General features: G+C 40.8%; 2 protein-coding genes across 7 annotated transcripts; both read right to left on the bottom strand.

The window, feature by feature from the left end:
* Window positions 1-40: 40 nt before the first annotated feature.
* On the bottom strand, window positions 41-15,394 carry atp13a2 (ATPase cation transporting 13A2). Of its 6 annotated transcripts, XM_087833396.1 has the most exons (30): window positions 11,834-12,064; window positions 11,300-11,387; window positions 11,070-11,146; window positions 10,492-10,659; window positions 9,748-9,806; window positions 9,571-9,637; window positions 9,414-9,493; window positions 9,173-9,250; window positions 9,025-9,094; window positions 8,741-8,875; window positions 8,581-8,647; window positions 8,168-8,299; window positions 7,239-7,400; window positions 6,859-6,969; window positions 6,717-6,763; window positions 6,447-6,635; window positions 6,144-6,350; window positions 5,861-5,965; window positions 5,358-5,514; window positions 5,126-5,237; window positions 4,887-5,011; window positions 4,591-4,769; window positions 4,039-4,131; window positions 3,877-3,956; window positions 3,579-3,731; window positions 3,340-3,436; window positions 1,895-2,118; window positions 1,597-1,748; window positions 1,253-1,425; window positions 41-322 (listed from the first exon to the last, which is right to left on the bottom strand). In XM_087833396.1, the coding sequence occupies exons 3-30, from the start codon at window positions 11,070-11,072 to the stop codon at window positions 158-160; spliced, it is 3,390 nt and encodes a 1,129-aa protein (XP_087689522.1). In that variant the 5' UTR covers window positions 11,073-11,146; window positions 11,300-11,387; window positions 11,834-12,064; the 3' UTR covers window positions 41-157. The 6 variants fall into 6 exon arrangements, with proteins under 6 accessions (XP_087689522.1, XP_006785351.2, XP_035761491.2 ...); XM_006785288.3 differs by lacking the exons at window positions 11,300-11,387; window positions 11,834-12,064 and adding an exon at window positions 15,262-15,394; XM_035905598.2 differs by lacking the exons at window positions 11,300-11,387; window positions 11,834-12,064 and adding an exon at window positions 15,262-15,394 and having other exon boundaries at window positions 9,748-9,801.
* A 2,547-nt stretch (window positions 15,395-17,941) lies between these two features.
* On the bottom strand, window positions 17,942-21,177 carry LOC102784215 (succinate dehydrogenase [ubiquinone] iron-sulfur subunit, mitochondrial-like). Its single transcript, XM_035905749.2, has 8 exons — window positions 21,043-21,177; window positions 20,084-20,217; window positions 19,889-19,974; window positions 19,636-19,772; window positions 19,410-19,526; window positions 18,641-18,742; window positions 18,413-18,535; window positions 17,942-18,331 (listed from the first exon to the last, which is right to left on the bottom strand). The coding sequence occupies exons 1-8, from the start codon at window positions 21,100-21,102 to the stop codon at window positions 18,251-18,253; spliced, it is 840 nt and encodes a 279-aa protein (XP_035761642.2). The 5' UTR covers window positions 21,103-21,177; the 3' UTR covers window positions 17,942-18,250.
* Window positions 21,178-26,262: the final 5,085 nt, after the last annotated feature.

Raw genomic sequence — 26,262 nt, 5'->3', positions numbered from 1 at the left:
GTGCTTTGCATTGGAAATAACCTGTTAAAAAACACGCAGCTTAAATAAAAATAGTTTATTATTGAAGACTTTGCATTGTTGGTCAAGTTGGGGATGTAGTTTGGACATCTGTGGCATAGTTTGGCTCAGATTACAGTCACGGAAGGCCAAGCAGATGCTAGCTACAGCACACAACTGTGTCTGTGGGGGTCAGAGTTTGATTGAGAGGCGGCCATGATGTAGAGTCTGACAGAAGAGAGTCCAGCTGTTTATACTGTTTCTTAGACGGACGCTTCCTTCGCAGCAGTCGAAGGCAGTTCAAAAGACCCAGGTCTATCAGCACCTGGGAGGAAAAAAACATGGAAGTGGTAGAATTCAGGGAATCTGTCAATATACAGTACTGCACAACAGTACTGAGGCACCCCTATCCTTTATATTTTGCTCAGAAAATGACAAATTATTACTGTCTCAGCTCTTGGCTGGATTTGTTTATTTTATGTTCATCTAATATAAGTTACTTTTTAGACCCAGCGCTTCTTTTATAAAGAAATTAAAAAAAAAAAAAGCAAGTCAGTGTCCAAAGAAAATTTTGAAAGAACTTCAGAGTCTTGAACTATTGCTCAAGACCTACTTTGCAAAACAAGCCTGGCTCCTTGAAAGCAAAGTATAAGGAAATGAAGTGTGAAGACTTTTGCACAGTACCGTATCTCACTTAAAGCAATGAAAGCATCATTATTACTATTACCCCATTTAATTTGATCCCTCTGTTCCACTGCAGCCTCCGTTTAACAGTCTATAAGATGTCAAGGTTTGTGATACCGTGTAACCTCTTGCTTCTTATTGTTCCCTCACTGTTAACTTTTTTTTTTTTTTAGATGCTTCTCTATTATATTTAACAAATGTGGCCACAGTTGTTAAATAATGTTCTATCAGTTACATCAATTCGCTAAAGAAAAATCCCATCTTCTTTATTCAGGCCTTCAACACCTCTAGAGTGGACTGTGTGGTTAGTCCAAAATGCTGCTGTGCATCTTTTAACAGGTATCAGAAAGCATGGTCACATCACTCCTTTGGTCAGCACTGCTGCTTTTAAAATGTGCTATAATAATAAAAAAAATGAAAGTCTACAGTAGGGCCTTATTCTAGCAAACATGTTCACTTTAGAATATTACGAGCTTTCTATCACAGCCACTGTAAAGATGTCTGATTTCGTTGATTTTGCTGCGTAGTTTAACAGACAGGGAATCTGGGAAGCTCCGTACAAATCACTCACCTCCACAACAAAACAAATGAGGAAGTTGAGAGCAGCCAGACTAACGAGCAGCAATTTAAAATTCATGTCAGAGATGTTGTACAGTTGAAGTAACCGGCTAAAGACAGCCCCAGGATACAACACCAGCCAGGTCGTCACACCAAACTGGACGAACAGCAGGATAAGGAAAACCACTGGGAAAAGGAGAGAAAAACACTTGTGACTCAACTGTCACTGTCAGTGATAAGTTTCACTAATAATGTTGAACTCAGTACGACTTTCATGAATAGTTCTAAATTTGTCCAAATACATCGCCCTCCCAAACTGAAATCATCCTCCTTTGGCATTTGAACATGTTGACTCACTGTTGTGGTAGAGGGGTTTCTTGTGGGGGTAGCTCTTGGTGACCACCACTGACATGATGATGTACTGGAAACCTGATATGTCAAACACACAGGTGTTTTCGAAGTTTGGCAGATTGGCTGTTCCGACCTCAGTCGCATTGAGAGGAATATACCTAAAAATGAAGGAGGAGACAAATAAGAGTTAAGTGCAGAACACGTGGGATGCTCTTTTTCTAAATCTGCATCTGAACACACAGAAGTCAATGTAAACAGTTTTCTTGAGGGCAGTCTGATGAGAAATAAAAGCTATTTTGCTGACCACTCCTCTGAGGTTGTGATGAAGAGCGCAGCCAGCTGGCCCAGAGCGATCATGCAGGTGTGGATGAAGAGGCTGCCCAGTACAGGCAGGGCCAACAGACTAGCCGTGGGTCTGGAAGGGTGCAGCTCTTCACTAGGGCCTCCTCTTCCCATCACAATGGCCAGCAGAGTCACCAGAAGAATGTCACAATACAGGAACTGCTGGTCTGCTAAGCTCGTCTTCACCTGGATACACACCAAGAATGATTATTTAGGGGAGAGAAAAACAAAACAAACCTGTGTGATTTAGGACTTTGTTTTGTTTTCATGCAGATCAAGTCAACCGAACTGTGGTTCTGTTTGGCATTTGGTGTTAAGAGACTGCACAGGTCACATCTTATGGGCTACCAAAGTGTTCAATATTAAGTGAAAGAACATTTTCCAAATTTTAAAGTTTGAGCGCCACATACACATAGTCATTTCCATTTCATTTCTAAGAATAACAGTTAAAACTGCTTTTTTTGAGGAGAGCTGAACAGAATGCAGTGTGCTTTCGCTCATGCCGTTTTATTAAAATTTTTGGCCACATTCGTTTCTCACTACCTGTAGACCAGGTTGTACCGTTTTGTTTTGTTTTTTTTTGGGGGGGGGGGGGGGGGTTTCCACCCTTGGCAACGAGAAGTCCAATCAAGCATTTGTGATAACTTGCAATGAATGTTTCACATCGCTGTGGAGAAACTTTGCTCAACTTTTCTTCGGAGAACTGCTTTCACTCAGCCAAAGCGGAGGGTTTTCCAGCATGAGTGACCTGGATGACCTTCAATGAGCTCTTGGAGTATTTTTGGTAGGCTTGCCACTGTAGGTCCACCACTTTTCTGAGTTTTCTCCATTTGTGGATCATGTCTCTCTCTGGATCACTGGAGTCCCAAACCATCAGATATTTAACCCTTTCCAGACTGATAGATGTTGATTAATTTGTTTTTAAGCTGCTTTTTGAGATCTTTTTGCCTGTTTCGCTTTGTCAAATAGGTCACGTGATTTCTTCATCCAACAGGTCTGCTAGTAATCAGGCCTGGGTGTGAAACTGAACTCATCGTTCAAAAAAAAAAAAAAAAAAAATGCAGCTAATCACATTAATTCATAATTAATATAGAGGGTGGGATGAAGAGGGGGCAATAACCATTTCCCACAGGGCCAGGTACCAAAATGTAGGTATCATTACACCTACATTTTGTGTTGTCTTTGTCTTTGCTTATCTGAAACACGTGTAACGTTTATTATGAGTTATTTATACACATATTTTCATAAATTTTCAGTTTATTTCAGTCATTTTATCCATAAAATGTATGTTTTGGTTTATTTCTACAATGTATGAAAAGCTGGCAATAAATTGCAGCTTCATGTTTAAGGTGATCTACGGGGACAAAGCAGAGAAAGATGAGGGAGTTGTGATCTGCTGATACTCACCGTGTAGAGGATGATGACGGAGCAGAACTGAATGAGGCTGTAGAGGGCCATGTATCTAAAGAGACTGAAGGAGGTGACCAGAGAACATCGTCCCTCTCTGAATGGAAAAAGAGGAGGAGGGGGGAAAAAAAGGACAGATTTTTTTCTTTTTGCAGACACAAATGAGAAGTTTGGTTGGTTTTCAAAAAGACTTCCCCCATCTGCTTTGTGTTTTCTAGGCTTTTAATCTCAGTCTTTACCTGATAAGCAGGGGCACACAGCTGATGTTTTCAGTTTTGGAAGTAAAAGGTGAAGCAACTGAAGCCTCAGCTTCGGAAAGAGAAACCCCGACATCAGCAGCTCTTAGTGCCCCGCAGTCATTGGCCCCGTCTCCACACATCCCCACTCGGTAGCTTCAGAAACAGTAGCAGTATTTCACAGTTAATGTTATAAAAATGACTCTCTTTCAGTATATTTCTACTCTGTTTTATTTTCCATTTGTTCTCCTTATGTGTCAACTCCTTTCTAGTTTGTGTACACTACAGAAACTGCACTCACTTCAGTTTTTGCAGCTCCTTCACTAGCTGGGTTTTCTGGTCAGGGGCCATGCGTGCAAATATCGTGGCTCTCATCAAAACCTGCAGTGACAGCAGGTTAAAGTCATTAGTGTGCAAGTGCGGTGCACTGTCAAAGTATTCCTGTTTACACAGTTTCCATTACCTTCGGCAGATACTCAGGGAAGTGGTCACAGAGGACAGCAAAGGACTTGCCATTGATAGCCAAGTGATAGACAAAACCACCCTGATACAAACCCTGAGAGAGGAGGAGAGACATCAGTAACAGTAACTCGAATGAATCCTGCCGGTTAAAAAAAAAGTAGGCCATAGCTGGACTTGTTATGCATACAACTGTCATAGAAACAGAAAGCATTCAAGCTGTTAAGAAATGTGTTGATATGAGAGAGAGATGAAGATCATACCATTTCATTTGCCTTCAAAGCTGCACAAATTTGCTTCCATTAAAAATGAACTATAACCAGGCAACAATATGAGTCCTCGACTTTACTTGAGCACTGAGGTCATTTACTTCCATGTTTGCAGGCCACAGGCACAAACACAGAAACCAGGCATGACATCAGTGAGCAACACTTCAACAGGAACTCTTTCACAACGTAGCCGTTTCATAATTTCATAGCTGCTAGTGTGACTGTAACAAACATTTTAGCAACAGAGTACAATCCAGAGTGGAGTGTCCCATTTAAGCAAGACCAACCTGAGTGATGACCTCTACTGAACTTTGGCCAGAAAGAGCCGCGTCCTCCTCCAGGCTGAACCTCAGGGTGGGCATGGACTGGGCAGTGTGGGGGGTTGCAGTGATGAATATCACCTTCTCGTCAGATCCCACCATCCCACAGGTTTTTGCTACATTAACTGCTGTTAGAACATTGTCCCCTAGGGTTAAAAAGACCTTTAAAAAACCCATCTTTGTTGATTCCTGCAACTTTCTATCTTATAACAAGAAATATTATAAGTTGCACGGTCAGTGGTGAATACAAAAATATTCCTCACCAGTGACCATAATGCTGCGAACGTTCGCCTTTCTCAGGATGTTGATAACTTTGGCACTCTCAGGCTTTACTAAGTTCTTCATCATCAGCAAACCCAGGAAGTGCATGTCTTTCTCTACTTCCCCTCTGTGGACAAACAGCTTGATCAGCAAACATATTAAACTATTATAGATCGTTTTTTTAAAAAATGGATACGTTTTTGTGCCACAATTAAGCCAGAAATATAGACTATGTTCTTACCGCTCAATGGTGCTTAAGTTAGAGTTCACATCTAATGGCTTGTAGGCGACTGCGAGAACCCTGAGGCCTTCACTGGAGAAGCTGTGCAGTTTGCTGGAGAACTGTGCTGGAACTGGAAATGCAAACATTCCATTTTGGACAAATGTCATAAAATAGGAAAACGTACTGCAAAAAAACAAAACGTGAGTGAATGTCACTAAAGCTGTAGTTATGATTCGTGTCAATTTTGAACCTGTTTGAGTCTGGCAGAGGCTCGCCACCATCTCTGGAGATCCTTTGATGAAAGCAAGAGCTGAGCGCCCTCCGTGGGTCACTGTCACCACACTCATCCTCTGCAGGGCTGAGGAGAAGGGAAACCTTTGTACAATGGCCATCGCCTCATCCGTGGACTGAGAGCAAAATGAAAGAATAAATGAAGACTTTCGGCAAGTTCTTGATCTTTCCAAATGGCAGAAAAAAAAAAAAAAAGAAAAGAAAAAAAAAATCACACTGCTTAAGCTTACGCATTTTCATTTATCCACCTGCCCTGGCTATATCTGCTTTCCAACTGTCTTTCATTAGAAAAGAGGCACAAACCAAGTACATCTTTCATTATCAGCAGCCAAAACACAGAAGCAACTATTTGAAAAAAACATAAAAAATACCGCTGCCCATATAACAACTTTACAGTCAGTAAGCATTCGCTTTAATAAATCCTACTGATCAACCTGTATCAGTGATAACAGGGATACTCACTGCTCCATAAGCTTGTTGATGTGGTGGTCTCATTACTGCCAAAACTTTGTGGCCTCCAAACTCTGCATTTAGCACACTGCCATCTCCATCTGGCTCTTGAAGAGTCTGCAAAATCAGAAAAAACTGAACTCCAATTCCCATTAATGTTTTCAGATTGTGAAACTGAAAGAGCCTCCAAGCATACATTTTCATCAATTATTTAAAAAAAAAAAAAACAATCCAAATTTTTAAATGAGATGCATGCGAGCTCAAGCACTTTGAAATAAGTAACACGGTAACATACCCAACCAGTGGACTCGACCATCTTAAGCTCCAAAGGGTCTCCGAGGAGCTGGCCATGCAGCAGCGCAACAGTGTGACAGCAAGCCAAGCCGGACCTCAGGTGCCCCGGAGGCAAAAGCCTGGGCTCAGGCACCAGCTCTGAAAAACCGGCAGGCCCCGCCTCCATCACTCCCCACACATCCAGACCCTCCTCTGTCAATGTTCCTGTCTGAGAAAACATATGTACAAAGCACCAGCAACATGTAAAGTAGCTGTGGTTCATCTATGTACACAGCACACTTCTAGCAACACTCTCCCTCCTCACCTTGTCAAAGCAGAAGAGTGAGACCTTGCCACAGATGTTGATGCGCGGTGGACTGATGCAGAAGATGCCACGTTGCTTCAACCTTCGCTGAGCGTAGATTGTGCCAGTAGTGATGGCAGCAGGCAGAGCGGGAGGCACCGCAATGGTCACAATATCTAGACTCCTAATAACCAGCTCTGCCCAGGTCACCTGGATACACATCCAACCACATGTCAGTGATAGCATTTTACTATGCGAGCAAAACATGCAGTCACTAGAGATGCCACTTACATTTGATCTATAGAGGACCACAAAAATGTAAATGGTTCCAATGAGAGCTGCAGCAGTGAGATGGGGAATATTGGAAAAACTTGTTATTGGGTCAAAAGGCTTCATGTCTCAATGATAACCAGGTTGCTGTTAAAGCTCTTACCAACTGAAGCCAGGATGAGCAGGAACTTTACAGCATCTCGGTAAAAGGGGAAGTCGATTGGCTGAGGATATAAAATGGAGCTGACCAGGTCACCTTTGGCTGTGAAAAACCCTGCGGATAATCCACATACAAACAGAAGTGGTTTCACTTGGTGTATAAACAGTTTAAGTGCCAAAATATATTTAATGTATAATTATTCGCAACTGTAAACCCTTTTTATATTTTCTTTATACTCATGTTTATTAATCACTTCAGGAAAGTCTGATCCGTCTTGCCTCAGTGAAAAATATTTCCGCACGGAGTCAAAGCATCACAGGGTCCCTTCAACTTGCAAAATACACTCTAAAAGAACGAGTCACATCATCGGTTTCTCTACTCACCGGTGCTTGTAACAACAGCAACAGCCCCACCTCCTCCTGGTCTTCCTCCCTTTGCCTGAATGAGCTGCGTACCGGAGAACAGGGTGTGTCTGCGCTCAGTGTCTGAGCTGTACTTCCTATCACTAGCCTGCAGTGGAGTCTTGAGCACGGGGACACTTTCGCCTGGACACAGATGACAAGAGCAGATTACTGCACACATTCCTCCAAAGTCAGGCTGTAATAAGAATTAGTAACACACCTTTATGACCAAGCGCCACGACCATTAGTTGGTCAAATAATAAAAATGTGTCTGAAGCAAGTTATGTACCCTCTTTTGGACAGACTCATATACTAAACATTCATTGAATAACTAGCACTGACATGTAAAGTAGTTTGGAAGTGAAGAAAATCCCTTCTGATGGCCAATTTGTTGCTTCAGTCACACTCAAGGTTGTGAAATGTGACTTGACTCTAGCCTTGATAACACTTTTAAATTAGTCTTGTGGGCACGACGAGCAAATAACATGACCACTGAGTAGCACGGCCAATCAATTTTGTTTTTCTACACATTAACTCCAGATGCGGAGAATCGGGTCAGGACCTGGTTATGATAGTTACATAGGGACATTGTTAGAAACTGTCGTCTCTCACAAAGCAGGAAATTGTCTGCCTCACATTTATTCTCACTACTGGAACGACTCAGTTTTTGTTTATCCCAGGGTGCTACCTGGTTAGAACACACTGAAGGCACGATGCAGGATCTACGAATTCATCAGACTATTACCTGTTCTAAAACATCATATGGGCCACAGAGCTATCATACATTACACAGACTGGCAAATAAAATGTCCAAACATTTGCTCTCACGTGCACCTCTGCAGGATGTCTTAGAAAAGTTCGAAATGGCTGTTTGGAAATGTCTTTAGGTGCTGTTAAGGTCAATTAATTACCTGTGAGCATGCTCTCATTGACAAGACACTCCCCAGCCAGCAGGGCAGCATCGCAGGGCAGCAGCATACCTTCCTGAGGGATGATCAAACAGTCGCCGGGGACCAATTCCACTGAACTCACACACTCCTCCTCTGAGAAAACACACAGTCCAGTACAGATGTCTATGCGAAGGCTTCTGGAGTGACAAGTCAGAATCAAAAACCTACTAGAACATGATAATTTCACACTTCCTTTGCAAATGTTTGTCCTCGTGACCAGTCCTGCACTAATGTGCTTAATGTAGTACTTTTCTCTGTTTCTGCATGTGTAACCTTATAGGCAATGTGGAACCAAATTATATTTTCTCAAAAAAATAAATTCATATTAGAAAACATCTGCTTAAAACAAACAAACCAACAAAAATACCCCTCACCTCCCGCCCTTCTGCGAATAGTGACGGTTGTGATTAGCTGGGCCATGTTGCGAAGCGTGATGCTTTGCTAGTCACAAAAACACAAATACCATTATTCTCTCGTTTCAGTGCTTAAACACAGTCAGTTACAATTCCAGTGTGTTTCTGATAACAGGCTCACCTTCCGGGTCTCATAAAGTGAGATACTGATGGAGATGACAGAGATAATAAATATACATATGGCATAAATATAATACTGATCAACCATCCAGAGGATGATGCTGAACATCTGGAACACATAGAATGGGTTGAGGATCTACAGAAACAAAAAAAGAGTGAAAAAATATGTTAAAAAATATATATATAACTGGATGCATCATGTGAGCTTTTTAAATAAATTATTACATCCAATATTTAAAAGCCAAATGAAAAAGAAATCGGTATGAAGGTAATCATGTATCCCACCTCCTCAAACAGCAGTTTTGGGTAAGGCTTCACAGGCACATCAATAAGATTTGTTCCATATATGGTTCTCCTGAAAGAAATCGTGCATTTGATTATTCAGCATGGTCCTGTGAGATTAGGGAATGTGTTGTGTCCATGTGTTTCCTACCTAAAGCTCTGCTCCAGGGGACTCAGTCCCTTTTGGGAGCCATGCAGGTTATTGCAGGTCCAGTCCTCATTGAGGACACTATAAAAACAAATAAATCCACTTTTTTTTCCCCACAACACAACGAGTGCATTAGACTATTAAAAGAGTGAGTTTTGGGGGTATGTTCTTCTTTTTATTTAAGACACACAAACTCATGAGTCTAGTTTAGTTGAATCCCACTGCATTATAGTTTTTTCCGTACCTAACACGACAGAATGCGCCTTTCCTATCCACCCAGATGTAACGCAGTCCTTCAAACAGGTAGTACCGCAGCAGTGTTTTCTGCAACACAATAAAGCTGTCAGATCTTGGAGAAGTACCGTTCAGGACAAAAGGTTCTGCTGAAACATCTGCTTTACCTCCTCTTTGTACAGCTGAACTGTATCTCTGCATTCGGTATCCTCTGACTGTCCAAGCAACTCCAAACTGGAAAGAAACAACCAAGTTAGATTAGTTTTGTTTAACAGTTCTCTTAGATACATGTACACAGTTGAAAGGCTTAGGGTGTTGTGTGAATATATAGACAAGTAGTTCACCTTCCCTCCTCCATCTCCTCTGTAAGGACCTCCACCACATGCTGCTGGCCAAACCTGTCCTGAAGGAAAAGGTTACACAAATTCACCAGTTAGAGTTGGAAACTGGACACTTTCTTAAAGCAAGACAGGAAGTATCCAACAGAAAACTGCCATTCAATCTGGGTGATCAGAACATCACAAAATAAAGTAAAGTAATAACTGTTCAGGTTAGTGTAAGCAGGAGTATTTCACTAAAAAGTTCCAGTACCTCAGTGATTCACCCACCTGCTGTTCAAACCTTCTGTTTACATTTGGCAGCCAATCTGAAGACAGTTGGCGTAAAAGGAAGCTGGTCTTAATGAGAGAGGAACTAAAAAAGCTTGTTTCAAACTGTGAATGCAGGACACCAGGAATACAAAGCTGGAGATGACGCCCTATTTAAAACTTTGGAATGGAACTATCATTGCATATATTAGCAAGCATATATTTTTAAAAAGTTACGTCAAGTTACGCTAGTATGCTGGATGCCCTTCCTGACGCAACCCCAAAGGGATTTTTGTTTCTTCCTGGAATCTTTTGTTGGAAAATGTGTAAACAACTATACATAATACATATACTGAAACTCTATGACCAAGCCAGTTTTTGCAATAAGAAGCCTAGATTAAGTCCTGCAAGGACAATGTGGAACAAAGTGATAGGCAGTGATAATAATGCCAGCCATCAGGTTGAGTTTACTTCAGCATAGGAACTGTTTGATTATCTCACTCTGAGAAGCAGAATATCCGCCAAAGCCGGAGGGCAGGACTTGCAGCGGGCAAAGACACCAAACCGTGGGCGCCAGTGAAACACAAGCAGGAGGAGCCCCAAGGACAGCAGGGCAGCCAGTCGACACAACCACACCCGCCAGCGCACCCACTTATACCCCTGAACATCCTGGTTGGAGAGAGAACCAAACAGGATTTCAGGTTCAAAATCAGACTCATTTTCACATCCACACAGCGGTTCATTTCCATAAATCTAGTCAACTTATCATTGCTGGCATTGCATGTTAAACAGCCACTGTAGGAAGCCAGATTGTGTCAGGTATTGTCTTTGGAAGTGATACTAAAAACCACAAATGAGATAAGTTATTTATAACAAGGCCACAGAGATTAACGCGAGTTCTGCATCTACAGGTGACAGGTGCTGGGCACAACATCAAGTCATCAGTTTCTGCACTTTCACTTATACAGCATTTGATTTTCCCAGTGTAACCTTTTCTTTTCTATATCTATCTAACTCACAGCTAGATAACAAACAACACACACCACAACAGGAATCAGAAACACTGAGTAGGTTCTTACCATGTGTGTGTCAGGACTCAGCAGGGGGTGTCGAGGACTGGGTGAGGGGAGTCCGCTCTGCGGCTCCACCACACTACCTACAGAACAGGATATGCAGGGTGAATAGTGCCTCTGTTAAAACATTAACATGAACCGAGCAGCATAACACACACACACACACACACACACACACACACACACACACACACACACACACACACACACACACACACACACACACACACACACACCTTCAAAGTCAATATTGACAAAACGCAGTGCAAAGCTTGTGTCCGGTCCATGCCGCAAACTTGAAGACTTTCTTTAATGTGAGACATCCTGAGCAGGAATTCAGATACAAATATTAAAAAATGTTTTGCCTCTGCAATGTAGTCTAAACTGAACAGGGAGAGCTCTCCAGTCCAGGAGAGTGCGGGTAAAAACATGTCACAGTTGTTCATCTGTGTACTTCTAAATAAGTAAGATCACAATGTATATAATTTTTAGGAGATTCAAGAGTCACCATAAACTCTAATGAAGTCAATCCACGCATCTCATTAAGCTGGAAACACTGAGGTTTTACGAAAACATTAACTTTACAGCGCGAGAGAGGTGAAAAGCTCGCTATAAACTCCGATACCGATAACAGCGAAAATCAAAACAAAAGCACAATAAACGAAGCTATTTTCAGAACAGACTTCCGCTTCCAAACAGCTGGCTCGTATCGAAAAGAAAACCACATTCCTTTACTTTGAAAACACAATTAAGGAATAGACTGACCTTACCGTCAAAGCGCGATTAAAATTAAGCCTTTTCCCTAAAGTTACGGATCAGACCACCTTGCAGTGGTGCTTCGGCTCCTTGTAACCTGCACTGATCCGGGCTCTTCATACCTACGAGTCTAACCGGCTTCTGAAACAAACCCGTCACACGAAACGTCACCCGGAAAACTGCAGACAGGACGTTCATTTTTATTTATTTTGATCTAGTTTTTGCATCATATCTGAGACTACGCATGCGGACAAATAGACAGGACAGTTACATTAAAAAAATGTACTGGGTAAAGGGGAATATTATCTTATTATTATAAAGGTAGCTAACAGCCAGAGTGCAGCCCGCCCACCGCCCCGGGTAAGGTAACCATGGGAACGGCACAGTAATTAAACCCCACCTGCGCACAGTATGCGGGGTATTCAATACCTCACAGCTGTTTTCTAGCACAGACATTACACTGCTGCTTTCCCTCGTTTGAAAACTAAAAGAACGAGTTAATCTGGTTCATACGCGCGCGCGCACACACACAGCAACAGTTAGAGACAACAACACAATTAAGTTTCTGTGCTTGTTTGCGCCACCAGCTATCTTAAAATACACTGGATGTTGCTGCAACACTGTGGACAGTGCTAGCTGAGAAACAGTGATTGCTCTCTGCCTTTCTTATCGTTAGCTTTGCTAAGATAAAATACAAAGTGGAGATAGCAGAGGGCTAATCTGCACCTTTACCAGATCACCTACCCCCATCTAGTTTATGTCCCAGTACACCTTAACTACATTTCCACAGATAACAAAAGAGAGAAACTCTACAGAGGTAAGAATCTACATTTTTAAGGGGAAAAATGCCTTTTACAGCCAAATGTTTTAACTGGTTTATATCAAACTTCTGTCTTTCTATTAAAATTATAATTAAACTGAAGACGGTGCTTTGTCAAAATAATTTTCAACATGACTCCTGACTACCAGGGTTTGCTTCTAGAAAGACTTACATTTGCCTACCTCATTTCACTTCAAGACCAAGATGATATTGATTGGAAAAACAAGAAACACACACACACACACGCACGTATCAAGTTATTATTAAGACAATGTATTGTGCATGATAAGTGATTGTATTGGGTGTTACCATAACTGCTGCATGTTCATAATAAGAATATGACGTACGACACACGCACGTACACACACACGCTACCCTGACCACAAGAAACAACCGAGTCATCTGTTCTGCCATGCCTGTGCTGCAGTCATGTGGAGGATTATCCAAGTTGGGCAATTTGACCAAATCACATGCTCACTTTGGTCGAACTAGGCCATACTCAACCAAAAGAAGCCTGTAAAGTATCAGCTATTCATTCACCACAGTGGGCCTTGATTTTGAAGTCATTCACCACGGTTTTCTGTGTACCTAACTATTTGGAATGGCTCATTTAACGACATGTTGCTACTCACCAGCTTCTACCAATTTTCTTTGTAAAAATCAGTGCTTGATTTCATCCGGTTAAGAGTCACCAACTAATTCAAATATGTCACCCATGTAAGGTGTCATCTCTTTACAAAATGTAGAGCACATTGTGCACAAACTTAAGAAAGCCCAGACTTTCAATTTCACGATAAAATAGAACTTACACAGAGTAAAATTTCTGCAGCGTCTCGAAAGGGAAATGCCCTGTGTGCAAAAAAAAAAAGACTAGACAGACACAAGACAGTCATCTGAGCTGAGGATGCAAAAACAAATCCTTGAAATTAAATAACCCAATACTGGGCTTTTCTGCCAGGACCAAGAGCCCGTACACCCAAAGGATAACCTTACCATCCTGATATGGCCAGTAAATTCCTTTGTTACATCTTAGCAAGTTAGAAACAGTTTTAGCAACAACAGCAGTGAAATTTACTGACTCGGAGCCCAAACAATACTTTATGAAAGTGCAAAAGGGCACACAAACTTATTAACACGCAGCACAAGTGCTAGTATTTGTAGCTGCAGCAGATACAACAGCAATACCATAAGTAACAGTAAATTGAGGAAACAGTAGTTTCTGTAGTGCTTTTGTAAGTAACAAAAGTAGGGCAATGGTGAAGTCTTTAGATTGCCAAGGCCTAAAGGGATAAGCATTAATTCATCTCCAGGGTATTATGTTATTGGCTGAAATTTCACAAGAACTTGACTGAAAAATCAGTGGCAGCAGGTCTTATAGAGTGACTGTTGTCAGTAAGTATGGAGGAGGTGAGAAGAGAGGTAAACAATGAATGTCTACAGGGTGGGGCTTCTGTTATGGTTGGGTCTGCATTTCATCTAGTGGTGTTGGGATCTTGTCAAAACTGATAAAATTATGAATGGAGCAAAGTACCATCAGATTTTGACCCGCCATACAATGCATGGAATTGATGAAATGTCTGATTGGCAGTAGGCAGCACAGTGGCACGGTGGTTAGCACTGTTGCCGCACAGCAAGAAGGTCCTGAGTTCAATTCCAACATCAGGCTGGGGTCTTTCTGTGTGGAGTTTGCATGTTCTCCCTGTGTTTGCGTGGGTTCCGGGCACTCTGGCTTCCTCCCACTGTCCAAAGACACGCAGCTTGTGGGGATAGGTTAATTGGATAATCCAAATTGTCACTAGGTGTGAATGTGCGAATGAATGTGAGTGCGAATGGTTGTCTGTCCCTGTGTGTTGGCCCTGCGACAGACTGGCGACATGTCCAGGGTGTACCACGCCTCTCGCCCTATGACAGCTGGGATAGGCTCCAGCTCCGCGACCCTGAAAAGGATAAGCGGAAGCGAATGGATGGATGGATGGATGATTGGCAGTGGGTTTATGGCAATGGCCAGTGCAGTAAAAGCACACATTTATAGAAAAGTAAAACACTATCAGTCATGAATTGGACTGAGCCCAGACCTGAACATTATCGAAATGTAGGATCATCTAAACAGAAAACAGAACAAAAGCAGCCAACATCCAAAGAAGAGCTTTGAATGTTCTTCAAGAAGCCTGGAGAACTATTCTTGAAGACTACTTAAAGACTGTGCTGAAGAATAAAGGTTACTTCCTAGCTTGCTAGAACTGTAAAAACTAGGTTGCTGCCTTATATACTGTATTTTCATTTACGTTTGCACATTTTTCGATAAATCGCTGCACCTTTTCCCCATTTTCCTGCAAAAATATAAAGAAATTAAAGCTGGCTCGCTTCACATTAGAGTAGAATTTCCAGTAAAGTTTGTCCTTTGTTGACACTATACTGACATAGTACACAGTCGATCAAATGAAAAAATAAGAAAGTGGGACCTTAGTACGCAAGCTGACAGAAGATGACCGTTAGTTTTTGCCATCAATGGCCAACATTTATCCGTATCTAGCCGGCGAGATAACAGAGTTGTGGCTAACAGTTAGCAAACACAGTGTATATGTTTGCAGGAAACGTTCCCTTTAAAGCATCCGCACTTACCGCGCCTGTTCATCTCGTCGTCAGATCCCGCATACCTCTCATACCATCATAATGTTAATGACAAACAGTTTCCTCCTCCCGGTCATAAAAGCTTCTTTCAAACCATGCACGACCCAAACTACAATGACACATGTCTACGGATACCCTCCTCGTCCAAAATTGTGACGACGCAGAAATAGCATTACGTTAAAGAGCGTGGTACGCGAAACGGTGATGTTTACTGCTGGTTTGGTAAGGACCATAAATATCTGCTCATTTATTTCACGTGGCGCGTTTTCCCAAATAAAGCCGTCGTGATATGCGTGAACAGTTATTGTTTTAGGTGCAGTTCATGTGGATCACGCATATTATGACAAAAACAACATGTCATGTTTACATGTCCCTAGAAAGAAAATTGGCATCCAACAAATTAACTTTGGCCTTACACAAAAGAAAGGTTTACATTTTTATTAAATGGCCAAAAATAACAAATAAAATGCTATGACTTAATATTGGAAAACCCGTTTAATTAAATTTAAATACCAACCAATCGTATTCAGCCATCGCCAAGAATAGAGGCGGGTGCAAGGGCGTAGATTTGGTTTTGGCATTGGTGGGGACGGATGATTCAACCACCGAACCACCTTTTTGTCTTTGCTTCTTGATAAAAAGGGAGAAATATACTTGCCTACATATGCTATTCTACATGCTTTTAAACCATTTAAAATTACAATTCATAGTTTTATATGTGAATTATATAATGTTAAATTACTATTAAATGTATTTTAGACTTTAGTTTACTTCAGCCATATTCCATATAAATCAGGTATCATACAAAAATAAAAATACAAATACAGTCATGACAATAAAAGAAAATGACTTTAAGGACTTAACAACATTACTTCAGTTATATTACACCAACATCTCTTATATACATTAGCACTAAGGGAACACTGAATGACCTGGTGGGTTTTGTCCATAAAACTACTCATCTAAGATTACCACAAAGTAAAAGATTTCTCAGCAAAATTATGCAATATTTTAGGCACACTATACAAACATTACTGATGAGTCACTCATCAGTAATGTTTGTAGGGTGAGTGCATTTTTAAAACAATTTCTGCAAACTGCACTACAAGGTGGAATATTTGCAAAATCATGGCTACCTCATGATATATTGTCTCAAAATTACCCCTATGAATATGTTAGTACCATTAGGATGAAATTTTAACGTTAGACGTATAATTTTAACAGCCTCTGTAAACTAATATCCTGGCTTGCTCGAGGCTGCCGTTTTCTCTGACAGTTTAAATCAAAATTAGAAATGCTGCTCTGTGAGACTGAGATAACTAATAGTGCTGCCTGCTGTGCAGTTAGTTTCCAAAACACGTTATTCATGGTTACAATTTTAGACTGATGTGGGCCAAAGCCTAGCATAGCCTGTAACGTTGTTATGACGGACACATTTTATGAGTGAGCTTGACTTTAAGTGACTTACAGGTTTCTTTGAAAAATACTTTCTTATATCCAGGTTCTTCCTTTGCGCTGCTATCCTCCTCTCCTCCTTGCAGGTCCTTGCAGCGCAGGCTTGGCGCTGCTAAAACTAAACAGAGCTCCCTGAAAGGCACAGCCAATCACATTGGCCATATTTGTCACATGAGGTAGGACTCCAGTAGAGAACGTAATTTAACTCTTTCTGCACCGACCGAATGAGACGCTGACAGATCGTTATTTCTTTCTATCGGGTTTGTTTTTCTTTACTCGAAGAGATCAAATTATTGGTGGGGAAAATTCAATAATTGCTGGATACTTTGTTTCTATCCAAGTTCACCACGCAGTTAAATAAATTAATAATAAATTAATAAATGTGTTAAATAAATTATTTACTTCCCAATTAAATCATATACTCGAAACATGAGCTACTAAAAATGTTTGAATCTTTTTGCATTGACTGTCACCTCTATTTTATTTATAGCCTACAACACATTAAAACAAGAGAAGCCGACCTAAAGTTGGTTAAAGACAACATACATGCAAAACTGAAAGGTGTGAATTACTGTATTAACTAATTATTGTGGGAGGTAAAAAATAATCTGTTTTAGTGGTCATTAGAATGTGTCTAAAATCTGAAAACTCATGACACACTGCTCTTTCTGGCATAGCTGGTATTTATACCAATAAGAGCGTCGGTACCTTTAAAGATTAAAAGTATTGGTACTGGTATCGACAATATTGGTCCTGTATTTACTTAGTGTTGGATCAATACCAGAATGTGCAGTATGACAGAGCACTACCACAAAGGCTGGTATGGAGACAGTGTGTAAATGGCTTTAGCATAACACGGGTGTAATATTACCTGGTTACATTTTACCACTACTCATTCTGCTAAGAATATTTATGGTCCAAAAAAATGTTCTCGTTTACACAGTGAAATCGGCTTACTACAGACCAATAACACATGCAGCCCCGTAGCTGTTGGGCAGCTTGTAGGTGTAGGACATCAAAATTTAGAATTCAGGTAGCGCTTGTTGTCATTATGACAACAGGTGCAGAATTTTCACCATAGGTTATTTCTTCCTCTTTGCCATGAGCAGAAAATTATGTCACTGTGACAAAACATTTGATATGTTTTCATGTCATTATCCTTCAGTATTGGAATGCAAGTTGCGAAGGTGATCAACATATGAGCATGGCCTCCATATCAAGCTTTACTCGAGTTTAATGATTATGCATATAAATATTACCAATCTGATACAATTTCAAGCAAATGTAGTACAGCATGCAAAAAGGAGAACTGTAGTCCAACATGTCACAACACTTGTACGTCATTTCTAGCGTCCTTTTCTCAGAATTTCCATTTTCCTGTTCACTTAAACACACTTGGACTCATTCAAACACATAAGACACTCATCAAGAGCACAAAATGTACAGTTCTAAGCAAGGTTTACAGCTGGCCTCCTAAGTTTGAGGTATTCTCAGTGGATCTTAAACCAGTTTCATATTCACACGCTCATGAAGCTGCTGCTTTCTTCTCTTTGTAAGTCGCCATCATTTTCTTGATCTCCGCGATGGCCTTTCCCGGGTTGAGTCCCTGTAGAGAAGTGAGTCAGACAGAGTGAGAAACTGAAAGTCTTAACTGTGAGGAAGTGTGTGTTTGGTCACATCGGAGCACCTTGGGACAAGTCTTAGTGCAGTTCATGATAGTGTGGCAGCGGTACAGCGAGAAGGGGTCCTGAAGTTTAGACAGGCGCTCCTCTGTGAATTCATCACGGGAGTCAATCATCCACCGGTATGCCTGTTGGATAAAGACACCAAATTCAGTATCAATGGCATCTCCACCAGCAGTTAAAAAAAGAGCTATCTCCCTAACATTATAATAATAATATAATATATTACGTACCTGCATGAGGACAGCAGGTCCAAGATATTTGTCTCCATTCCACCAGTAGCTGGGACAGCTGGTGCTGCAGCAGGCACAGAGGATGCACTCGTACAGGCCATCCTGTTATGTTAGACAGTCAAATTCCAGCTTATTCTGCCTGTTTACTCAAATTAACAACAGCTCCTAAAACGTTGCTACCAAATTAATTATTTATTTTAATGGTTAAACCAGAGGTGTCAAGCATGACGCCTGGGGGCCAGAATCGGCCCAGTGTGAAGAAAGACAGAAATTTGGACTTTTAACTGCATTTCTCAAGTTTTATAGCTTCTCCTAATGACAAAAAGTTCCCCCATGGCATCTCACAATACAGCAAGTAATTACATTATAGATTTCTGTGATTTTACACATTTACTTCTTACAATTTAAGCCAAAAGAGTCAGGCTGACAGATTTCTTCCAATTTACTACAGCAGCATTTCTTTATTATGTAGAAAAACCGAGGCACACTGTTGAAATGAAGCTTCTTCATCTTATAATAAGATATCCCATTGATTAAATCTGTAGTTAAACTTCTGAAGACTGACAGAAAGTGGAGTTTCACTGGTCTGGCCTACGTAATATAAAAGTTGGCTGTATGTGGTCAGCAATGTAAAATAAGTTTGACATCTCTGGGTTACGCGATCAGTTCTCAGCGTGTTATACAGTACTGACACATGGCTTCAATGTTGCTTGTGTTAACCATGTGAATCACATAGAGAAAAAAAGAATAAGTTTTTTTCTTTTTCTACCAGCTTCTGTCTGTCCTCCACTGACTGGAAATACTGCTCCTTCCCCTCCTGAGATTCATCTTTCTTTTTCAGGTAGGGCTCGATGGATTTGTACTGCGCGTAGAAGTTGCTCATATCCTGGTGGTAATAAGGAGAGACACATGATGAATGTAATAAACTGTAATATACTTTCTTCCACGTCACTTGTTTTTAAACTAGATGGGTTCTCTCGACTTGCAGTACTTACAGGCACCAGATCTTTGACGACATACATGTGTGGAAGCGGGTAGATTTTGGTGGGTTTGCTAGTGTTGGCGTCGATCTTGTTGAGGCACGCCAGCGTGTTTCCTCCATTTATATTCATGGCACATGAGCCGCAGATACCTGAAGATATTTGAGATATTCACAGACAGTCAGTCTGAAACCAAGTCACTGATTTCTTTCATTCAGAAATTGTTCACATTATTATGTGCAAACAGAATCCAAATGGCCTCTCTTACCCTCACGGCAGGAACGTCTGAATGTGAGCGTGGGGTCTATTTCATTCTTGATCTTAATGAGGGCATCCAGAACCATCGGCCCACAGCTATAATAATGAGGAGACGTCAGTAGATTAGACAATGGCATAAAACGTGCAGTAAAAAGTAAACATACTGCTCAGCAGCCTTCTGTTCAATGACCAGTTTGTGACTTACGTGTTGAGATCGATTTCATACGTCTGCATTCGTGGTTTGTCGCCGGACTTGTCGGGGTCCCAGCGGTAAACCTGGAACTTTTTGATCCTGGGTTCAGGAGCCGGAGCAGCTGCAGTCTGAGCATGACGCACCATCTGTACCACAGATAGTAAACAAACAATCCCAAATGAACTGAAGTGAACATTCCCAAGGTATCTGAATAAGAACAGTACAACAGCACAGTCCAATTAAAAACATTAGATATGTACAAAGGGACGCCTCATGATGTGACATTCCTGTTGGAGGTGTCATATAAAACTAATCTGGGAGTATCCTGGAATACAAGAGTCTAGTACGAGTGCTAATGCATTCCCTCATATGAACAACAGCAACAAGGGCATTTAATTTACAGTTATAATGACAGACAGTACACTTAGATGCCCTCAGATCAGTCTTTGTCGTGTTGTGTATTTACACAACACAGTTACTTACTGTACGCTCCTTTTGTGTAAGATAGTATGGAGTCTCCCCCTAGTGGAGGCCTGAAAGAACTGAACTGAAAGCGTTACATCACCTTGCGGACTTTGGTTATCTAACTGACTCTTCCAGGACAATAAAAGATTATTTTAATGCATTAATAACTGATATATTTATTAGAAGTTATGAAGTGTATTAAGTTATGAAGTGTATAACCTATGTGCACTACCACTCAACAAAGAGGTCTTTACGAGGAGAAAAAGTTATCCGACAGTTTCCGCTTGACAGCTGACTCTGTCAAGTACTGTCAGATTTACACATAGGCATAGGATATAAAAAGGCATATGCTACACATAGGCATAAACACTTTGTGATAATATCCTGTAGCCTAGCAAAAAAGTAAACGGTGCACGAACCAACAAAAACAGGCATTAATAGTTACGTCAGTGAAGCCTTCAAATACCGAATTAGATGTTTTTTGTTGGGTTTTTTTTTCTACTTACCACCATCACACTAGAATTCCTAAAAGCCAAAACATTTCTACTCAGACACGCCACCGACATGTTTTTGCCTGGATATTTCTGACAGCCACAATAGTCTCGGTCACTTTATGTGAACTACTGCTGTTGTCTGTGCTTCTGATGTAAGCCGAGACAACGCCCCCTACGTGCTTGACGCAGGGAACGTCTTTTTTGTTGCCTTCACGTCCCCTCTCGAAATTCTTTAAAGTCGTCAAGCATATTAGTCTGCTCTGACTAAAGCTCGTGCAGAATTACGTGAAGCATAAAACGAGAACATTTTAACATTTTAACAATCATGTATGAAACTCTGCTTAATCACTTAGCTGGGCCGTAGGGGTAGATTTAATCATTAGTCATCCATATTTTTTCCGACAGCACCTGAAAGTAGCATACGTATGAGACTCTTTCACAACTCTCATTGCTGGGTCAGTTCCGTACTTGAAAATGCAAGGTTGTTGTTTGGAGTAATTTATCTTAGGTTATGATTGTAATCAGTTCTCTTTGTCCCAAAACCCTAATCATTGCTATATGAGGAAATTAATACTATTTATCTATCTATAAAGACACCATATTTTAAGATATTTTCAAAATTTAAGTTAATCCGAAATGTTTTACGTTCTTTTACATGGTTTATTTTCGTAATACAGAGCAGAGTCACCAGAACGTCACTCCAACATGCTGGTTGCAGTTTCATGAAACATCTCAAGGAACACCCTGCCTGTCTGCCAGTGTTGGTCAAGTTACTTGAAAAAAGTAATCAGTAACTAATTACCGATTACTTCCCCCCAAAAGTAATCCTGTTACTTTACTGATTACTTATTTTCAAAAGTAATTAATTACTTAGTCATAGTTACTTTTTAAAAACACAATTTACAACCTGAATAGGTGATAAAGCAATAGATCTTTCAGCCCAATTCTACTTTTTCTGCATAATCCATCATACAAAATGTAATCAAATGGAAAAGTCTCGTTTTAAAACTTGTTTTATTAGTTTTAATCTTTTAACTGTATGCATCAAACAAAAATTTAATTAAATGCAACATTCACTGACTGGAAGAAATAAACCTATTTTCTGCACATTCCAGCACATAAAATAAAATATTTTTTCTGTGTTTACACTCACTCTTTCAAATAGATGCAAGTAGAACACAGCAGAAAATCAATAAAATCACAGACTAGCGGTCCTGTTGCTCTATTTTCACCTGTAAAGCAGGTGAGTTAGGCGGAGGTTTACCCTGGTGCAGGTGTGTCGCAGCGGTCAGTTGAAGAATCCGCGAGTTTCTCTGTGAATTTCCCATTATGTCATAGAGCACTCGGTGCTTGCTTGGAAGTTTTGGGGGGGGGGGTTTGCTGTAAAAAGAAGTTTTCTTCCCACGCACAACTGACGCTAATGTTTTTGTCACTTTTTATGGAATCAAACTCAAAGTAAGGTCAGTACTTCCACGCTTTAAACGCTGCACGCTCATACTCTCTCCCGCACTCCATATATTATCCATTGTTTATCTGCACACAGCTGTTGTCACAAACGTCGCACTCGGTTATGTCACTGTCATGAGACATTCTCGCAAAAAATCTCGGTTTTAGTAACGCAGTAGCGCAGCGTTCCTACGGGAAAGTAACAGTAATCTAATGACCGTTTTTGCAATACTAATCCCTTACTTTACAAGTAATGTGTTACTGCCAATCTCTGCTGTCCGCACACTGACAGGGGTCAAGATGACAGCATCTTCTTTTCAAACCCCTAATTCTGAAATTGCTGGGATGCTGTGTAAAATGTAAATAAAAACAGAGTGCAATGATTCATAAATCTCATAAACCCATATTTTATTTACAGTAAAACTGAGAAAACAGAGAAGATGTACAATTTTAGCTCATCCTAAATGTGATAGCAGCAACAGATTTAAAGTTAGGACAGGAGGGCCATGTTTACCACTGTGTATTATCTCCTTTCCTTATAGTTTGTAAATGTTTGGGAATGGGGGAGACCAGTTGAATTGCTGGAATTCTAGGAGAGGAATGTTGTCTCATTCTTGTCTTATGTAGGATTTAACCAGGCCCAGCACCCAGACTCTTATACTATGAACACACACACTGTGTGGTTTGGCTTGTTGAAATATGCAAGGCCTTCCCTGTGGATGGGAGTAAATTTTGGCCTAAAGCCTTTCAGCACTGATGGCACCTTTCCAGATGTGCCCATGAGAATAGAACAGTTTTCCACTTTACCTTAAACCATATTAAATGGGTCTTAATTCAGAGAACACAGCTGCATTTCTATATCACATATAGCTTCTTCTTTGCATGATTGCAGCTTTAACCTGCACTTGTTGATGAAGTGAACTGTATCTATGCAGGGATTTGCATGAAATAGTCACGACTGTGCTGCCGCAGTGCTGCCTGAAGACGTTCAAAGATCACAGTCATCTAATATTGATTTTCACACTTGTCCCTTGTTCAGAGTGTCATGAATCGCTGTGTGCAGGCAAGAGATTGGACCCAAAATACAAGACTCGCAACACGGGAATCAACTCAAAAAGGCAGTTTATTGTAGACTCAGGAAAATGATACAACTAATGATGAACTAAACTAGACTGGGAAAATATAACCTAAAGTTTCACAGAGAGGCACACAAAGGATCACACAGCATGAGGGACAACACGACACGGAACAGAGGGGGAACGCTGCCATAAATACACAGAAGGTAACGAGGGAAGTGGAAGCACACGGAGAACACAGCTGAGGACACACATGACAGAGTGGGGAGGACACAAACTGAAAATGCTGATGCCAAGACGCGGACCTTAAACATAACACAGAAAGTACACAGAGATAGCCAAGAGAGGCAGAGAGAGAGAACACACAAGGTGTGGAAGCAAAGTGCAACAACTCAAATCACTATATCCACAGTCACACAGAGGGAGACACAGAGGACAACACAGGGGGGAAATCTAATAAACAATATTGAACAGAAAACCTAGGGATCTTAAGAATACAAATGAACTTAATACAGAATGTCAAAACTCAAAACATCAGGTCAGAAGTCCTGGGGCCATGACTCACAGAGAGTTCTCCAGATTATAGAAGATAAGATCTTTTGATGATACCATGTACTGTAGAAGACGAGATACTCACCATTTCCACAATTTTACATTGAGGAACATTATTCTGAAATTTTTCCACAATTTATAGACCCAGTTTTTCTGCTGACTAATGAACTTCTGCCCATCTTCAATCCTCAGAAACTCTGCAGCTCTAATATGCTCTTTACACCCAATGGTGTTACTGATCTGTTGGCAATTAACCTACTTAGTTGCAAAACTGAACTTCAGATGTTTCTTTTTAGTGCTTCTTACTTTTCCAGCCTTTTGTTGTCCCTGTACCAATATTAAAGAGAAACTGTACTTCTGTTGCTGAGCTGAGCTGATATTTTTAATAAACCAAAGTAACACGTCTCTGTTTAAACATTTGATGTGTTTTCTGTGTGCTGTTTTTACCCCTGTGCTAAAACCAGAGCAGTGTTTGGGTGCAACTTCAAGTGCATGAAAAATTTACGATGTTAAATTCGGGAGGAATCCATAAGTGTCTCCAGCTTGCAACAAAAGAGATTGTTCGTGCAAGTACGCTAAGCATGAACTATTTATTTACAAAAAGATAAAAACTGTAAACTCAGTAAATCAGTGGTGTGGTATGTACACTTGAATGAGCAAGCAAACTACCTCTGGCCATCAGCCCAGAAGCCTGTCTGCCATGTGGAGGAGAAGAGAAAAAAGAGAAATGGTGGCCAGGGTAGTTCCCTGTATACTCTAGGCCACAATCAGCCCTTGATGACAGATCCAACCCTGAATCACATGACCCGAAAAACTGAGGAGGGTCATCATAGTGAACCTATAGTGGCCAACCTCACCCTGAAAATCTATTTGTACATGCAGCTCATGGGGGCCATGAAAAAAAATCGAATAAACCCCAAGGATAACATTGGAGACATTTACCAGTATTAAAGACTGACATGATGCTGGTATGGATAAAGCTGAAGAACCTGACCAAGATGAAACAGATGGAGACAAAGATCCTACAGAGCTAAAAGGACAGCTTGAAAAAACAAACAATGACTCACAGAGATAGCTCAATAAAAAAGTAAAATGTCGCACTCAAAGTGACAAAAAGAGTGCCAAGACGAGAAGAATAAAAAAGGAAGCAAAGGAAATCTCAATCAGGTTGATGAAGGACAACAGAGGAAGAGAAAATAAGGAGAAAATGGAAAATGGAAGAAGAAAGAAGAAGAGAGAACGTGAGCAAGCAAGAATTTGACTGCCTTTCTATCCATCGCTTTGGCCTTTTATACCAGGTTCAGCCAAAAGTAATGCATGTGACTGTAAATGGTTACATTATGTTCCACCTCTAGAGGGCACAACTTGGTAGTCTGTGTGGCTGAGCTCAGGCAACAGTTTTCCCTTTAAATGGACACCAGTAATAAATATCAGCTAAATGGGGCAGTCCTCATTAGTTATAACACTGCAGTGAAGTCTATGATAAAAGAAAAACAATGCTGATGTTTCAGCTAACTTGCTACTGGGATCACCAAACCTCAATTATGTTGCTTTTGGCAGCAGGAGGTGTTTTTTAGGAGAGACCTGACACCATTTCCAACACCACGACCACATTTTCTAACTAGCTGGTGAAACATGGCAGAGCACTGAGCAGTGCCATGTGTTTTCTTCAAGTTGTTACTGTACACCGCGTCAGAGGTTACATACAGCAGGTGGGCTCCCATTAAATATCACACAAACAGGGAACTGTTTGCGCTCCTTTGCACCATCATTATTTAATAAGAAAATAATATGTTGTGTTTACAGGTTATTCAACTGCCCCCAAGTGGCAAAACAACAAAACCAATTATTTATTTATTCAGAGAGAGCCTGGCTATACGCACTTGTTTACAGCGACCACAACAAGATATTCATGGAAGACAACAAGAGATGCTCGATGAGGAACAGCCTTAATAAAAGCAGCCACAAAAATTACCCCCAAACCAGAGCAACTGTTTCCACTGAAATACTTTCCATGCTAAATTATACTATAATTATATAAAAACGCCTTCTACCAAGCACTTGGTGACAATGGGAAGAAAAAACTCCCCTTTAATACAAAGAAACCTGTGGCAGAACCAGGTTCAGGGAGTATCAGCCATCTGCCACAACTGGTTTG

This window comes from Neolamprologus brichardi, chromosome 20, assembly GCF_056152115.1.
Source record: "Neolamprologus brichardi isolate AB-2024 chromosome 20, ASM5615211v1, whole genome shotgun sequence".
NCBI lineage: Eukaryota > Metazoa > Chordata > Actinopteri > Cichliformes > Cichlidae > Neolamprologus > Neolamprologus brichardi.
This window is presented reverse-complemented; position numbering and strand designations above follow the sequence as displayed.

Coding starts and splice junctions, on each gene's coding strand:
- atp13a2 (XM_006785288.3), bottom strand. Junction 5,966..6,143: donor TGGTCGAGTCCACTGGTTGG/GTATGTTACCGT, acceptor CTGATTTTGCAG/ACTCTTCAAGAGCCAGATGG. Junction 1,426..1,596: donor GAAACCCCTCTACCACAACA/GTGAGTCAACAT, acceptor TCCTTTTCCCAG/TGGTTTTCCTTATCCTGCTG.
- LOC102784215 (XM_035905749.2), bottom strand. CDS start 21,102: ATGTCGGTGGCGTGTCTGAGTAGAAATGTTTTGGCTTTTAGGAATTCT. Junction 19,527..19,635: donor TCGTCAAAGATCTGGTGCCT/GTAAGTACTGCA, acceptor TATTACCACCAG/GATATGAGCAACTTCTACGC. Junction 18,743..19,409: donor TGGAGGACAGACAGAAGCTG/GTAGAAAAAGAA, acceptor CTAACATAACAG/GATGGCCTGTACGAGTGCAT.